The following is an 18,660-nucleotide window of genomic DNA, read 5'->3' as shown; positions in this document are numbered from 1 at the left end:
GGCAATCTAAAGTGTCTTCAGAGCTTAAAAAAATTGTATTACATTTATTTATTATCCAATTTTTTTTGTGTGTAGGTAGTATGTGTATGTGTGCTCTGTGTATGTTTGTATGTGTATGTGTGTGCTTATGTGGTGTGTGTGTGTACATATGTATGAACAGTGTATTTGTGTGTGTATGAATGTGTGTATACTTGTATATGTGTGTGTATGTTGCGGGTAGGTGTGTGTATGTGCATGTATATGTGTGATGTGTGTGTTACCTGTTTGTATAGTGTGTGTGCGTGTGCGTGCGTGCGTGTGTGTGTGTGTGTGTGTGTGTGTGTGTGTGTGTGTGATGTGTATGGCACAGTTCATTTGTGGAAGTCAGGACAACTTAGAAGAATCAGTTCCCTCTTTCCACAGTGTTGGACCTGATAATCAATCACAGGTTGACAGGTTGATAAGCTTGGCATTAAGCACCTTACCCAGTGAGCCATCTCCTGGGCACAGTCTTCATAATTTTAACTTAATAAAATCTTGTTATTTACAACAACATGGATGGAACTGCAGATCACTATATTAAGTGAAATAAGACAAGTAAAACAGTAATATTCTTACGTTTTGATTCTTACGTGGAATCTGAACGTACTGATTCTGAAGAACTCCAGAATGGAGTGGTGGCTGCCCAGAACTTGTAAAAGTGTGTGGTTCTGGAAGAAGTTGATTGGTGCGTTCCTTCTACAGTTAGCTCTGGCATGCTCCTACACTATAGAGAGACTAGACTCGAAGATAAAGAGTTGTGTGTTTTTAAAATGGTAGGACAAAAGTGTGATACCTCAGTAAAACCCCCCACTCTATCCCCTACAGACAAAGAGAAGCTTAAACCAGGATTCCTAAGTGTAGATAAGAACTTAGACCCCTTTTCCCCAGGTGGCTGTATCTGCTACAGGGACTTTGGAAAACAGTCAGGATATTCGACCGAAAGACTAAAAAGGGAGGCGGGTTAAAATAAATTATATGGTCTGTGCCTTTAAGAACTAGCCTCACAAAGAAAGGGGAGGCTCCTTCCAACCTCCCTGCTGTGAGTGAGAGGTTTGGAAGAGACTCCCTGGAGACTTGTAAACTTAGAAAACACCTTACTTTTGCATTCTGTACCTAAAAGTCTTCAGTGGCGGCTTTGGGGACTGTGATCTAGGCCAGGCCAGTTTCAAGTCCCCAGAAATGATGGCGCCAGCCCCAGGAACAAAAGAACAGAGTCAGGATGTCTGATGGTAACCAATTAACCACGAGATGCCCCTCTCCAGAGATAACAAGACCAGACCCCAGAGATGAGTTGTAAAACTCCTGACAGGGCAAACAGATAAGATAAAAGAAGAAGTCCAGGCCCGGGAAAAACTTGACCAATCAAGGATGGACCTGTACTAACCCCCTCCCCTCTAAGAAATTTTATGGGTTTTGCCTATAAAAACTAACTTCCCCAAGAAAGAGGCACTCCTCCCTGCCTCACTGTATTGGGTGTAGGAATGAGTCCCTGTCTAGACTTGTATCTGCAGAATAAGCCTTGCTGTTGCATTCTGGACATCCAAAGGTCTACGGTGGATTCTTTGGGGGGTCACAATCTGGGCATAACAAAAAGATACTTAAAGTCTTGATAATGAAGAAAGTTTGATGCAGTAATTTCAGCCTGGTTAAAATATTACACAGTATACACAGGAATTGAAACAGTAAATGCTATCCATTTAATATGTAAATTTTAATGTTTTGTATATTAGTTAATCAAGTATTCTAAAGGAAACAAAGTATTTCTTGATAAACATGGATCATGCCTGGGTCTCAGTAACTCTACATCAGGCATTAGAAATCACCTGTGGCAAATATTCTCTTCATTCTGTAATTCAATTGAACATAATGTAAAGTCCCCTTTAAGATGTTGTAATTGAAATGGATGTTAAATTTCAGGAAATAAAGTTTGCTTCACTACAGAAAAACAGATGATGAAAATCCTGATGTGCAGCAGCTCCCTCACAGAAACCCTCCCTCACTCCCAAGACACCACTGCGTCCACAGCCAAGGACTGACCCATGGCACAGCAGCACATGAGATTCAGAACTGTCACAAGGGCACGACCCTGGATGAGGGCCTTAAAGCTCAGCCATTTCGCTTTCTCTAGCTGAAAACATTAAAAAGGTAATAATTTGTTCTATTTAGTATTGCTTTAAACCTCAGGTGATGCATGGCACATAAAGAATATACCACGTATCATTATAATCTACTCTAAACACATTGTAGCCAGTGCAGTGAGATCACTTATTTTTGACCACCAACAACAACTTCTAGGAAAAGGAATAATTCAATTCTTACACGGGAGCAACTAACATTTTTTTCTACATGTTCTAACTGAGGATTCTGTATTTGCCAAATAAGGACTTCTTCGTGCTATAAATTACTAGTACAAAAATGTCAGAAAATAAACCCAGAGTCTTATATTTAAAAAAATAATTATAACAGATTCTATTACTGTATGAAGCCTAAATCCTTACCACCTCATTCTAGAATCAGATTTGTTTCTATAAAATTAAATCATGAAACATTAGCCTTCTAAAGAGACTTTATATAAAATGCCACGCTAGAATTAGTTTTAAAGCAGACAAGACTACCCAGAAGAACACAAATGAATATGCAAGGGAGCTCTACAGAGTAGCTAAATGCCCCAGACAGGTCAACATTTTTAAATGATCAATACAATAAAGGGAAGCAAATGAATCAATTCCACTTAATGAGATGTGATAGCTAGATTACGTGCTTATTTCACTTCGCCTGCAGTTAGAGACAGGGCTCAGAATAGGTTAGAGGGTTTGGAGGCTCCAATTCCAGAAACAGTACAAGCTGGAGCACAGCTCAGGCCACTGGGTAATCTGTGCACAACAACTCAGGCCCCTGGGTAATCTGTGCACAACAACTCGGGCCACTGGGTAATCTGTACACAACAGCTCAGGCCCCTGGGTAATCTGCTCCCACTGATTTTCAGGGAATTTGAAGACTTACTGGGATATCTCTAAAGATCAAATTAGGAGTCTAAGTAAATGTCAGCTTTGCAGAGAACCTCACACACACACACACACACACACACACACACACACACACACACACACTCCTTTTGGTGGTAAAATAATTATGTCACCAATCTAAAGTTTATTGTGATATCATTCATACTGCTTTAAAACTATGCGTATTAATGTTTCTAAACAGCGCAATATAAACCAAAAATGTCGCACACTGGTTATGTCATCTGTGTTGTATTACTGACACCTTCATTTTACAGAACAAATGACTGAAAAAAAGAGGTCACATGGCTTTGACAGCATCAGTCAGTTAGGAAAGGGCAGGGCAGTGATTGACACCTGGGGAGGGGGTGCCTGAAAAAGTTTCACCTCACTATCACAGTGTGTACAGCAATTTTTCGTGCATATCTTCCTGCTTAAAGAAGCAAATGGAGTTACATTTCAAAATTTTAGGAATACAAGTCATATTCTTATTTTCAAAATTTTAAGAAAAACAGAAGGTGAAGCAATTTCAAAGATTCATCAATCTACTCTTTCTAAAAATTTAAGATATTTTCCTAACAAAGGTTATATATGTATTATTTACAGGGAAATAATACTCATTAACATAGCTTCTTTGGTAATAAACCCCAACTACTGCTTATTCCAATGATGTTCAAAAATAGGCAGAACTCTGGTTTGGGTGGAGAAATAATAGCAATCCTGAGTACATATTTCATTCACAAAAAATTATGGAAGCTTAACTTATCAATCTAGACTTGAAGTAAAAACTCCTGAGCCCTATATGCTTCATAATTACAGTCAAATACACTAACTGTGCTGCTTACTGCCCATGGAACTTCGACACAAAGGAAATTACACCATCTGGCTGGGTGCCATCATTCCTGTGGACCAATGAGAGGAAGGGCAGATGGGGGCAGATGGGGGTAGATGGACTACCTTGAACTTTGGAGCCCGTCATGTCAGATGAGCAAAAAGAACAAAAATTTACCTTAAAGATCAATAAGGGAAAAAAAAAACATAAAATCTGGTTTTCCTTCTCTTCTCTCAGTTTTGCTTGCCCCAAATGAATAAAACCAACGTTTTCTTTGACCTCATGGTTGTGAGTTCTTATTTCCCCTCTACTTGGCCAAAGTGGCATCTCTTTAAAACTAGTGGACCTTTACCAACACTCTTGAAATAAGACTACTATTTGACAAACAGGTTCAGTAAGCATCACTTCAACAAATACTCTTGAGTATATCTGTAGAAGTGAGGTCTGAAGTGTGTTTCTTAAGACAAGGCATTTTCCATAAAGTCATCAATGAGTTACAAGTTCCCAGAAACCCTGAGAAAGGAAGACCACTTGCTCCCTAGAAAATAAATTTGTTAGGTGAACCTATGTTTTCAAAGAATACATAATGTTTGATTAGAAAAATTATAGCACTCTGTGATTAGCTAACCAGAGAAGTAAATATGTCAACATACACTGAAACAATTTAATTACATGTGGTCAGATGGTCCTATTTCTAGTAAGGTTATGCACCTTATACATCTATGAGAATTATATTTTGTCAAACAATTAAGTTGAGTAGTACTTTCATTTCTGATTCAAGCCATGACTCTGAACATATTCTACAATCCATGCTGGCCATCAGCGCTATACCTATTTTGGACACTGCTTCCTTAAAGTCTGGCTATCAGTAGGTATTTATTTTATAGCTACCATATAAGTGTAAATATCATTGAAATAGAGGAGCAAAGATGCTATAAAATGTCATTAGGTATCTCAGACAGAATCCTTGAAGGGTTTACACATGACTCTGCACAAACTGGCTCCTTCAGAGAAGTGTGAGAAAGGGTACATTCTAAATCAACAGCTGATCACCTTACATACTTGTTTTGCCTTGAGGGAGGCCATGAATCATCATCATAATGAACATAGCAATGACCTGTACTTGAGCATATCAATCTTCATGACAAATATGAGTTGGTGACATGCCAGCATGCCACATGTTGAAGAACACAGAAATGAGAGAGTAAATTTAATCATGATTCCAATGAGAAACTGAATTCATGGCTTTTTTCTTTTATGAAAGCTACCCCTACATTTCCAGCCACTCATCACCTAACACTCTGCAACTCCATATACTTCTTGGTCCATTGTATGCTGGTGTTCTAGGATTTCTCTTCTATTAAAGCCCTTTTTAAAGTGCTTCTTCTACATTGTTCAGATGTGTGAAGCATATTGAGACTAAGATAATAGGACACAGGTAGGGAGATTGTGGCAAGCTGAAGGACACATCATGTGGAAAGGTAGTCAAACTAACTGTTTTTATCACTGCTCAAGCTTATCAAATTAAATATTTTGTTGAATCCAGACCTGTCACAGAGATGTAGTTTCACACTTGTTAGGAAATTTCAGCCACTTATTTTCAAATTTGATATATAAGCTAAACATAAAACTCTATTCTAAGGCATTCTCCTAAGCAACCAAACTAAACATTTAACTGTCTACTAGAGATCTCCTATTGGATGTCCTTGAGCAAGGTTTTGCTATAAATGTTCTTGACTTTTTAAAACCTTTTGTCTGAAGAATTGTAGGCCACCCACATCCACAACTGTACAAGATTTCACTCTAGACCTAATTGCTGCCTCCCATTAAATCTGATGATACTCCCTATGCTTTGGCTTAGTCTTTGTTGACATCTTATTTACCCTTCTAATGAAATTTCTCCTCTTTAACCATTTGCAACTGTTTCTCAAGTTCATCGAGTGCATCATACATGAGTAATTCATGTGGCTAAATTTGTTAATTCTTCTGATGATAAATTCTTCATGGCAGTTTTGCTTTATGATTTGGGGTATGCTTTTTATACACGTGGATCTTTCTCTGCAGAGACTAACCATGTATTTAATGTTGCTTTCCTTTCTTACTTGAGAAAGATAAAGTAACTCCATCTCAGAGACTAATATCTATGTCTTCATTACTGTGGTATTCCTCCTCAACTGAACTTTTCAGTTTTTCCCATTGACTGTCCTCTAAGTTACTAAATTTTTTTTAATGGAAGACCTGTCTTATTTTAGAAATAGGAAAAAGCTCAGAAGATAGGTTGTATTTTTGTTTCCTTCCAAGCCATCATATTGTAACTAAAGGGAAGAGAATGACAAAATATTTGTAGTTTTGGTCAAGAGATAGCCACCAAGGTCAAGTACTTTTTATTTAAAATTTAATCCTTCAAAATATAGTAACTACTACAGATCTAAAGTGAGATGTGGGTAGTAACAAATGGGCTCTTTAAGAATGGAATTAAGTGTGGAGAACAGAAAGAGGAAAAAGCTTAGACCAGAAAAAGCTTAGGCCATATATATGTATAATATTATTCTCTTAAGTCCTTTTATAGTTATATAAAATGAGGTTTAAGCTTAGATTCAGTGACTTACTGGAGAAAGAAGAACCTTTCATAGGTGACTATATTGTGCTATATTTTTATCAGAACTACACCAGCAGTTTTAACCACACAAATCTGCCCTCTTGGAAATAATGCTCTGAGATAGAACCCAAAGGAATCATTTGTAAAACTTGGTGGTACCTCCAAGAAGAAAGCCATTTCAGTACAAAAATTTGTCTTCTTATCAGATTCTAGAAAGATTTATGCATGGTCATGACTACTAAACTCAAATATAAATATATATTAGGAATGTTTATGTATTCATAATGTGCTGCATGATTAAAAGCCTATTTAAATCTTACTAGCAAAATAGTTAAGATTACTTAAGTAACTTGTACATGTATTTGAGATCAATGTCTAACCAAAGATGAATGACTTAGAGTAAGAAAGGAAATGAATGATAATGTATGGGAAATTGAGAATATAGCCACTATGTTGCTACTCATGGGATCTGAAAAACCCATGATCTAACACAGAACTAGGGAGAAAGTTTAAAATAGCAACTAGTGGTTCAGAGTTTACAATTATTCAGTCTTACAATTAAACATTACCTTTTGGCTATTTTTATCACTATTGAAATACATAGAGAACAATTTAAATGTGATAGCAGTTTCTTTCTTTCTTTCTTAAAGGCAATAAGAGATAAGTTTATTCTAGAGCCATTATGAGTGACCACAAACACAGATTATGTTGCCCTAAATTCCATGTTCCAATGTAGAAGCAGTTTCGTAGGGTTTTTGTAGATGTATAGAACAAAGAGAGCCGTAAATCAAGCCAACTTTAAAATACACTGGCGGTAACATCACAGAGACTGGTACATCAAGATGGGGTAATGCTGTCTTTATAATTGTTGCCGCCTTTTAAGCCACCGCTTGTTAATCAGCAACTGCAGCTACCCACAGCAGTTCCTGTAAGGGCCACAGCCTGAGGGGATTCTGTTCCCTCAGGCAGGACTCTTTCAAAGCTAACAAAGGAATTTATGGGTTCAGAGGCTAATTCTTTATCTTGATCTAGTTTTAGTGACTGGAACAGCCATTCTCTACCCCATTCTGTATCTAAACGAACACCTTATGATATTAAAACAGCAATAAACAAAACAAAAACCAAACCACCACCAACAGAAAACTCATAGAAGCTGATAACAGTGAACACTAGCTAAGAATATCATCAGATAACATCTTGGGCCTATAGAAAAGTTTCCTCTGTTGTAGAATGTTATCTTAATGTGTGTTACTTTTGTTTTTGCTCTGGAACGTTTGTTTAATGATGTAAAGATGTGTTACATTTGTTTGATTAAATAAAATTCACCTATAGTCAGGAGGATGAGTCTGCAACTAGCTGACAGGAAGTAATAGGGAGGAGAGAAGGGCTTTTAAGTGTGGGCTGAGAAAAGGACAGGGGCTTTTGGGGAGATGTGAGCAAGAAGAGGGTGTAAGTGAATTGCTATTCAGCCTCTCTGAGGAGCATTTTCCACCGCAACCTTTGAATCCTGAGTTCTACAGAGGGACAGAGATTTTGATAGCAGTTTCTTAACTTAGCATCCTAATTAGTTCTACTGATGTGAGACAGTGATACATAAGATGACAGTCTGACATCTTTGACAGAGAACAGTATTGGCGAGCCAAATACATACTAAAACAATGTGTGGCTATTATGTGTTGTGAGCATTTTATACATCAAATCACACATATATAATCATGACTGGAGCAGCCCATTAATTCACCTAAGCTGCAAAACATTTTGTGAAAGTGAATAAAATATATCATCTATATAAGTCCAACTTCGTTAGACAAATAATAGTCTACGGGGTAAATAAAACAACGCAATGCTTTAAAATCCTAAAATAGATTATGAAAGTGTAGTATTTACCAATATTTATTATCTTTTCTGAAAAACGTGTCAATTGTAGAAACCAATTTAGTAATAGAGATAAAACATATGAATTGTAAAGGGTTAGATGATAGATTTATTATTATTTATTATTATTATTATTGGATTTTCGAGACAGGGTTTCTCTGTGTATCCCTGGATATCCCGGAACTGTCTCTGTGTACCAGGCTAGCCTCAAACTCACAGAGATCCACCTGCCTCTGCTTCCTAAGGGCTGAGATTAAAAGCACGTGCTACCATCACCCAGTGAGAATAGATAATTTCATATCTATTTCATGTAAAGCAATTTTTTCATCCAGGTTAAATATTCAACTACACTTAAATTATAAAAGATAAGCAGGTGGAATGTTGCCACCAACTTTAATACACTGAGAAAAGCAACTGGAGACATGCAGAGAAGCTATTGTCTCCTAATTACTATTCTCCTTTGTTTTGCTTAAATAGACAACTTTGATATTTCCTGGGATATGCTCATCTGAGGGGGAAAGTTAAGTTCTGCGTCCCCTCGCTATGAAGCTGCGCACTTTATTAGAGGTGGCAAACAATGAGTGAACAAAGAAGCAGTAAGTGCGACCTTCATAGCAGGCTCTGTAGGGGAGAGGGATTTCCTCTCATGTCACCACCTGCTTTTTGTGGAGAGAGAGAGAGAGAGAGAGAGAGAGAGAGAGAGAGAGAGAGAGAGAGAGAGACTGAGACTATGAAAAATTAACAGCAAAATATGATCGTGGAGAGTCTAAAGAGTAACTATGAGTTCCCACACTATCCCTAGTATCCAGAAAATTATCCAGAAAGAGAATAATCAAAATACTTTTCAGGTATTTAATTATCTCGTCATAATTCCTCATAAATTCTAAAAAAAATGACATGAAATATTTCAAATCAACTATACTGGGTTATATAGAAGGATCAATGATGGTTCAATTAAAGTTAAAATTTAATACAAAATTGTATCAGCCATATTATTTCTCAAAATCCTTCTGTAAGTAACTTAATGTCTTTGTGGCAACTCCTCCAAATTATAATTTTGACTAATTATATAATTGCTTTGAGTAGGAATTAGATGTACAGCATCAGTTTTGATTACATAAACAATTAGGTGCAATGAAAATATTTTCTGAAATAGTAGAATTTTTCACACACTTCTCTTATTTTTTGTTTGTTTTATTTTTAATTACATGTATTTGCAAGTGTGTATGTGTGTGTGTGTGTGTGTGTGTGTGTGTGTGTGTGTGTGTGTGTGTGGTGTACAGGAGTTTACTTCCCAGTGGAGGCCAGAAAAGGGCACCAGATCTCCTAGAGCTAAAGTTACATGTTGCTATGAGCCAAACTCAGGTCTTCTGGAAGAGCAACAAGTTTTTTTTAATAGCAAAGCCATGTCTCCAGCTCCTTCTCTTGACTTTGAAGGTCTTTAAAATATTTGAATTTGTATTTGAAAGTAAATCTCCTCAAATTCCTTATGGAAATGTGGTAAATAAATTAAAAGTTAATACAGATACTCTTTAAAATATTTTAACTACAAACAAGATGTATTATGATTTATTATAAAAACTTCATACTTATATAAGGATTCAGATTCACTAATATTATCACAAGCTAATAAAATTTATATGTGTCAGGTAACTGTTCCTCAAATATATATGAAAAAAAATCTAATTTTGCCAGCATTCAGAAATATATATTCAAATCCATATATTTCTAATAAATTGAACCTCAGAATATTTCAACAAGGTCATAAAGCCATTAAGAATAATAGTATTTTGAACAATAGGCTTCCCCTATGTGTAGGGTAAAATGTGAATATTGGTACATGAAAATAATCAAAACAATAAAAAAAACCCCAATTTTAATGTGCTAAATGTTCTTTTAATATAATGCCAAGCAGTGCTTAAGGAAATAATTAGTTTGTAAATTGAAAAGAGCAGTGGAATTTGGTCTAATTTTCTGTATATGGTATATATATACACGTATATATGTATATATACCATATATATATGTATATATACCATTAAATGATCCAAAACATCCAACAGAACCACTTCTGGGAATCTATCATGTAAACAAAATTAAAATCTTATTAAAAATTTTAATACACAAATATATTTTTATATTGATCTGAATTGAATGTTCAAAAACAGAAATTTTATTTCTTCAGCAGAAGAGTTCATTTCATGGTATCATATCAACTTAAATTATTATCTAACATCTATTCAACAACACAGTAAATAATTTTACTACTTTATAAGTCAGTTATCTGAATGCTTGTGAGGATGATCATGGTTGCACATGACTGCAATATCAATCACCCCTTACATAGCAAGACTGTCTCACAAAATCTAAACTGAAAAAAATAAAGCAAATTAAAAAACATGTTAATTTAAAAACTTTAAAAGACAAAAGATATGGTAACATGATTTTATAACAGGGTAAGAAATTATTAGATGTCTTTTCTCTTTCCTTTAATATTGAACTCTATAATGTCCAGAGTCTTTACATATGTCAAGTATATTCTCCATAGAAATACATACTCTCATCAGAATTCAGGTTAGAAATTGAATGAACTCAAAACAGCTCGAGTCAACTGCAGCACATCTTAGATGAAAAATAACTTGGGGTTCTACGTGTGTGAGCCATGTCTCTGTGGAGGGCAGAGGTCAATGTCAAGTGTCTTTCTCAATCACTCTCCAGGTTCTTTCTTGAGAATGGATCTCTCATTCATCCCACAGATTGGCTACACTGGCTGAGCAACAATCCTGTAGCAGCACCAACTCCTTAATTGAGCGAAGGATGTCAGAGCTCAGGCCCTCGGACTTGGGCAGCAAGCACTTCAATCATTGACTCAGCTTCCCAGCCAAAGCTCTGGAACAGGATGCAATAACCTCTGGGTAACTAGAATTTAAAAGCCTGTCTGAGCAGGACCTGGTTTCTGAAGCCTATTATTTTCTTTATACTATATAACATTCTCTGCCAACTTCTCTACCAATGTGTACATAAAGAAAGAGATAATATCTCTCCAAATACTTAATAGTAGTTTCTGAATTTTAAACTTAAATATTGATTTTTTGATATCTCTAAACTTTTGATTAAATTTGCTGAAGTCTGTCGTAGCAATGCACCATTTTATAGGAATAATTATAACACATAACTGCTGTGGAATAATCCTTCTGTACACTGTGAATATGTATTACTCGCCTTGGTTAATAAAGAGTTGACTGACCTATAGCTGGGTAGGAAGAGATTAGGTGGGACAGCCAGACTAGGAGGATGCTGGGAAGAAGGAGAGCAGAGTCAGGGAATCACCAGGAGACAAAGAGGGAGCAAGACATGATGGCGAGCAGGTAAAGCCAAGTGACAATACACAGATTAAAAGAAATGGATTAATTTAAGTTATAAGAGCTAGTTAAAGATAAGCCTAAGCGATCAGCTGATCACTTATAATTAATATTGAGTCTGCATGTCAGTTATTTGGGAATTGGTAGGCAGGAAAGAAAAGTCTTCCTACATATAACATTATGATTCACTTATTTTGGTTGTGATGAAGCAGCAGAAAATACAGATCTGTCAGTAACTCTGCTTCCATGGATTCGTTTCTCTATTACAGAGGGTTTTTTCAATACTGAAGTAGGAGAAATAAATAACATCAAATGCACTTTTTCAATATTTGAGAGACCATCTCTGCATGTCACTTATGAAGCAAGCACTGGCTGTGCTTTCAGTATTCCACATACAAAACTCATGCCTACTTCTCCACTCATGATGAGCGAACAGACTACCTTTGAAGCACTGTGATGGAAAATGGGTCAGTACTCACTAAAACTCAGTTTCACACTTCTGACTGAATGCTTCATTTCCATGTAAAACAAAAGAAAATTTGTGACTAACAAGTAAATATAACTAAGCAAAACTGCTTTGCTTGACAGAAAATCTAATTGCTTGTATAAGTGTTAAAACCAAATATTCATTTGCTATATTTAGTGTAATTATCACAAAGTAACACTCTAGAAGATAGAAATTATAAATTCAGTGTCAGTGTTTCATGACTTAAATGTTTTTTAATAAATACAATTAGTATACTATCAAGAAAATTGATGGTGAATTTGTATATTTTTTTCGGTCTTTGAGATTATAATTACAGTGTCTTATCCTTCACTTTCACCTCCAAAGCCTCCCATGAACCTACTTAGCGCTTCCTCAAATCCGTAGCCAAATTATTTTCAAATAACAAATACTAATTCTAATTCTGTGGCTGGCATATTGTGCACCCCAATAAACTTATCTGGGGTCAGAGAACAGAACAGCCACAATATTAAACATAGAGGTTAGAGAGTGGTAGCACAAGCCTTTAATCCTAGCATTCCAGAGGCAGAGATCCGCCTGGATCTCTGTGAGTTCAAGGCCACACTAGAAATAGAGCCAGGTACAGTGGCACACACCTTTAATCTTAGGAAGTGATGGCAGGAAGCAGAAAGGTCTATAAAGTGTGAGGACCAGGAAACAGAGGCTTTTTAAGCTTTTAGGCTTTTGAGCAGTAGTTCAGCTGAGAGCCATTCCAGTGAGGACTCAAGAGGCTTTTAGTCTGAGGAAGCAGGATCAACTGAGGAGTTGGCCAGGTGAGGTTGGCTGTGGCTTGTTCTGTTTCTCTAATCTCTCAGTTTTCACCACAATAGCTGGCACTGAGTTTTTTTTTTTTATTAATAAAACCTTTTAAAATATGTGTTACATAATTCTCTTATTCTGATACCGCTCAATAAACTGTGAAAAACATTTTGTATTCATTGACAGACTGTCCTTAATACCCATTCTGCATCATTAAGATCACATGCACTCTCTTTAGAATAGGAAAGACATCACAAGCAAACCATCTATGTTAGTGAAAAGATTAGATCTTTATAAAGAAGCTTAGTGTGGAGATAGGGAGAAGGCTCAGCAGCTAGAAACACTTGGAGAGGACCTGGGTTTTGTTCTAAGCATCCACACGACAACTCACAACCATTTGTACCTCTAGTTCCAGGGGATCGTGTTCCATAGTCAGACTTCTGTGGGAACTAGGCACACATGTGGAGCACACATATACAGGCATACACACATACAGGCATACACACATACAGGCATACACACATACAGGCAAAACACTCTCACAGAAAGTAAAAAGAAAGAAAAAAACCACTTAGGTTTTCATCTATGAAAGAGGAAAATATGTGTTTTTCACAGTTTTATTGTACAAATTAAGATAATTTGTGAAAGATGGTTAATAGGATACCAGAAATTTTAGTACTCAGTTAAATCTGTTATTTGAAGACATTAGTAGAGCTGTATATTCTGGGAGTTGTAATGGATCAGTACAATATGTATATTTTGTATCATGTGCTCAACCTTGCAAAGGTAACACACATATCTAAGCTACTGCAGCACACACTGAGGAACACACAGGTGTGCTGGTTCAGAAACAGACAACTAGAAAGCCATTTCTAATACAGAAAGGCCAGTGAGCAGTCAGTACAAATTAGATAAGCAAAACACCCTCACTACATCTAACTAATATTTTCCTTTTGCCATCTAACATTCTCTTTAACTGTGTCAAATCCAGTTTCAGCTAAGTAATAATTTAATGTAAAAAAATTTAATACTCACATCAAGATCATCCTTAGCATTGTAGTAGACAACTTCGTTGCTCTAAAAAGAGAAAAGAATGTTGCATTGATTATAGAGTATAAAAAAAGAAATACTGGACCTAACAACACACTTCTGACTATTTTAAGTAACAAGCAATACTGCTTTTAAATTATTTCCCATGAAACCCATAGACACCCAAACATTTTTAGAAACACCGAAGCAGTAAATCAGAACAACCAGAACAGCACATCTTGCAGCAGAAAGAATCCCAGTCCAGGACTAAGAAACATCATCCACGGAAAAAAAATAAGGATTTCACGGTGAATATATCCTTAGCATACCCAGATAAACACAAAAACATGATAAATAATGAACACTATGAAAATTAGGTAAGACAATTTTTATATTAGTTTTAAAAGCTTTTAATCTTCATATATAACTTTCCACAATGTTTACAGTTGAAGACATAATACATAATGTCAGAAAATTTTCATGAGATTTAAGTAGCAAAATTCAGATAGTAAAGAGTTATTATATGTGTGACCAAATTATATGTGTCAGATTATATAACTATCAAGTTATATGTTAATATTATTTCTCACTGGGCGATGGTGGCACATGCCCTTAATCCCAGCACTTGGGAAGCAGAGGCAAGTGGATCTCTGTGAGTTCAAGGCCAGCTTGTTCTACAGAGCAAGTTCCAGAGCAGCCAGGGCTTCACAAAGACTTGTATTTAAAAAAAAAAAAAAAAAGCAAAAAATTATTTATGCTATTCTTTTGAAGTAGTAAATTACTGTCATGTTGCATTTCAGAAAGAATAAACAATCAACAGTTTCTTTAAACATGATTTTGCTGAAATATACTAAAATGTGTTCTTTTAGATCTAGTTTTTTATGTGTGAGAGTTCTGTCTCATGTACATATGTGTATCGTGTTCATGCCTAGTAAGAGCGAGCTGGATCCCCTGGAACTGATGAGCTGCCATGTAGGCTCTGGACACTGAATTCAGATCTTTTGCAAGTATTACTAATGCTCAAAGTTGTTGATCCATTATCAACAATTTGATGGCTTCCAAAATACTGAAATATTAATTAGGGCTATAAACTGTGTTGCAGAAGGACAGTGTAAAAGGACAAAAATGACTGTCAGGGATTTCAAATTCCTTTTCTTGCATCAAGAGGCTAGTTCTGTCAGCTATAATAAATTGGACACTATATAAAGATGCATTTTTCTGTGTCTCATAAACATTTATCAGCATGGACAATTCTAAAACTGTGTGAAAAGCAAGTTTATTATACACTATTTTTAAAGGAACCTTACTTGGGCTGTATTTTAAAAACATATTAAGTTGAGGTACAGGCCACACCCATCAGAAAAAGAGGTGAGTGCCCCACCTGCCAGCTGAGTTGGCCCATTCCCTCGATTCTGGTCCACAAGACCCATCCCACAGCCCTTATCCTCCAGCCTCCACCTCCACCACTGCTGAGCCCTGCCCTCACCTCAGAGGACTCCTATAGCTCAAGTGCAAGCCACACCAGTCAGAAGAATGGGTGTATGACCCTCCCTTCCAGCCAAACTGCCCCACTCCCCAAGTTCTGTTCACCAAGACCCATTCCACAGCTCTTGTCCCACTAATTCCTCAACCCCACCACTGCTGGGTCCTTCCCTCATCCTGGCTGACTGCCACTGCTAAGGTGGAGGTCACATCAGTCAGAAGAACAGGTGAGGGAACTGCCTGTCAACTGAACTGCCATGCTTCCAACATTCTGTTCCCCATGACCCATCCCACACACCTATTCCTCCCACCTCATCATCACCCCTGTGGCCAGCCCTTCCCCCAATTTGAGCTGACTTCACCTGCTCAGGTGCAAGCCACACCAGCCAGTCAGAGAAACAGGTGCAGGCCACACCAGTCAGAAGAACAGAGAACCCCTTACTGTAACAAATGCCAAGCTAACGGCCAGAAGGCCAGTTCCCAATCTGGACAGAGACTCCCTAATAGATCAGAGGTCACACCAGCTGTCAGAAATTCAGGCCACAAAGATGAGAAGGCTAAAGAAGAAACAGAAACCAAGTAACAGAACATCAATCCAACAAAGGCCAACTCAGAAATTAGAAGCTAGACATTCCAAACCCAGATGCCTTAACACCAGGGTAAGAATACAATCAATAACAGCCTGGCCAGTATGGCACCACCAGAGCCCAGCTATCCTGACATTAAGACCTGAATATGTTAATGCAGCAGAAGCATAAGAAAACTACCTTAAAACTAACTTTGTGAAGACGCTAGAGGTCCTTAAAGAGGAAATTTAAAACTCCTTTAAAGAAATTGAGGAAATTAATCAAAGAAATTTGAGGAAATCAATAAATCCATTAACAAATACAAAGAAAGTCAAGAAAAAACCAAGTGGTGAAGGAAACTAATCAAGACTTGTAAATCAAAAACAGAAGCAATCAAGAAAACACAAACTGAGGGAATTCTGGAAATGGAAAACCTAAGTAAGCAACAGAAACTATAGACACAAGCATCACCAATAAAATACAAAAGATGGAAGAAAGAATCTCAGGCACTGAAGATATGACAGAAGAAACAGATTCATCAGTCAAAGAAAATGCTAAATCTAAAAACCTCATAACAAAATACACAGGGAATCTAGGACACTATGAAAAGACCAAACATAAGAATAATAGGAATAGAAGAAGGTGAAGAATCTCAGCTCAAAAACCCAGAAAATATGTTTAATAAAGTCATAGAAGAAAATTTTCCTAACCTAAAGAAGGAAATGCCTATAAAGGTACAAAAAGTATACAGAACATCAAATAGATTGGATCAGAAAAGAAAGTTAACAAATCATATAATAATCAAATCACTAAACACATAGAATAAAGAAAGAATATGAAAAGCTACAAAGTAAAAAGACCAAGTAACATATAAAGGCAGACCTATCAGAATTATACCCTACTTCTCAATGGAGATTTTAAAAGCCAAAAGTGCCTGGACAGATGTCTTGAAAACTCTAAGAGAGCACAGATGCCAAGCCAGACTACTATACTCAGCAAAACTTTCAATCACCATAGATGGAATAAACAAGATATTCCATGATAAACTCAGATTTAAGCAGTATCTGTCCATAAATCCATCCTTACAGAAGGTACTTGAAGGAAAACTCCTACAAAATAAAGTTAAATACATCCACAAAAACACATGCAATAATCACACACCAGCAAACTCCAAAGAAGGGAAACACACACACACCTACTACCACCACCACCAAAACCAAAATCAAGAAACTAGACATCAGACCAAATAATCCAATTAAAAGTGAGGTACAGATCTAAATAAAGAATTATCAACAAAGCAATCTCAAATAAAGAATTGTTCCACATCCTTAGCCTTCAAGGAATTGTAAATCAAAATGACTCTGAGATTCCGTGGTACACCTGTCAGAATGACTAAGATCAAAACACAAGTGACAGCTCATGTTGGAGAGGCTGTGGAGAGAGGGGAGCAGCACTCCATTGTTGGTGGGAGTGCAGACTTGTACAGCCACTTTGGAAATCAATGTGGCAGTTTCTCACAAAACAGGGAATTGATATACCTCAAGACCCAGCTATACTACTCCTGGGCATATGCCCAAAGCACATTCTACCATACCACAAGGACATTTGCTCAACTATGTTCATAGTAGCTTTATTTGTAATAGCCAGAAACTAGAAACAACCTAGATGTCCCTCAGCCAAAGAACAGATAAAGAAAATGTGGCATGTGTATACAATGGAGTATTAGTCAACTGTTAAAAACAATGACATCATGAAATTTGCAGACAAATGGATGCACTAGAAGAGATCATCCTGAGTGAGGTAACCTACGCTCAGAAAGACAAACATGATATGTACTCATTCATAAGTGAGTATTAGCTGTAAAGTAAAGGATAACTAAGGTACAATCTGCAGACCCAGAGAAGCTAAGTAGCAAGGAGGGCTCAAGAGTAGACACATGATCGTGCTGTGAAGGGGAAATAGAGCAGACTTTGTGGATGTAGAGAGGGGCTTGTATTGGGGTGGGGTGGAAACAGGAAGGATCAGGTCGGGAGAAGACAGAGGGAGAGAGTACAGGGAGAGACAACTGGAGTCTGGGGCATCTCAGGAATGAGATAGAAATCTAGAGCAATGGAAACCCCAGATATCTATGAGGATGACTCTAGTTGAGACACCTATAGGGAATACAGAGCCTGAACAGACCATCTTCTGTAACATGACAAGTTGTCCAGTGTATATATTAAAGATATCTTGACTTTAAAATTTGGATATAAGGATGTGTTACTTTGGAAAGGAGACTCTGCTTTTGTCTCTACAGAAAGCCAGAGGCTATGGATTTGTTCCAGATTAAGATACATCAGGTTTGACCAGCCAAGACCACCTGAAAGGTCTCCGATGACACCATGGCCCAGATGATCCAACATCCAGAATCGTTTCAAGGCAACTGGCTCAGACGATACGGTCTCACGGACTACTCCATGATCCTAAAATTTTCTTTGCATCCCCATAAGATACAGCGCCCCCCTCCAGCAGGAAGTAGTTAAGAGAAGCTACGCCCAAATTCCCAAATATACCAAGCTGACTTTGGAGATGTGTAAAAGTTAAAACCTTCCTTTTAAAAAAAAAAAGAAAGGGGAAGTGCTGTGGGAT

At 37.0% G+C, this 18,660-nt stretch overlaps 1 protein-coding gene across 7 annotated transcripts in view; it reads right to left on the bottom strand.

Moving 5' to 3' along the window:
- The window catches only part of Cacna2d1 (calcium voltage-gated channel auxiliary subunit alpha2delta 1), a 432,008-nt gene that overhangs the window by 162,958 nt on the left and 250,390 nt on the right, over window positions 1-18,660 (bottom strand). For all 7 annotated transcript variants that reach the window (XM_076566314.1, XM_076566315.1, XM_076566316.1 and 4 more), the window contains one exon: window positions 13,991-14,032. In XM_076566314.1, coding sequence (XP_076422429.1) covers window positions 13,991-14,032 — 42 coding nt within the window. The remainder of the gene's footprint in view (window positions 1-13,990; window positions 14,033-18,660) is intronic.

The sequence above is a fragment of the Peromyscus maniculatus genome, chromosome 3 (assembly GCF_049852395.1).
Source record: "Peromyscus maniculatus bairdii isolate BWxNUB_F1_BW_parent chromosome 3, HU_Pman_BW_mat_3.1, whole genome shotgun sequence".
NCBI lineage: Eukaryota > Metazoa > Chordata > Mammalia > Rodentia > Cricetidae > Peromyscus > Peromyscus maniculatus.
Note: the sequence above shows the minus strand (reverse complement) of the source record. Positions and strands in the feature narration are given on the sequence as shown.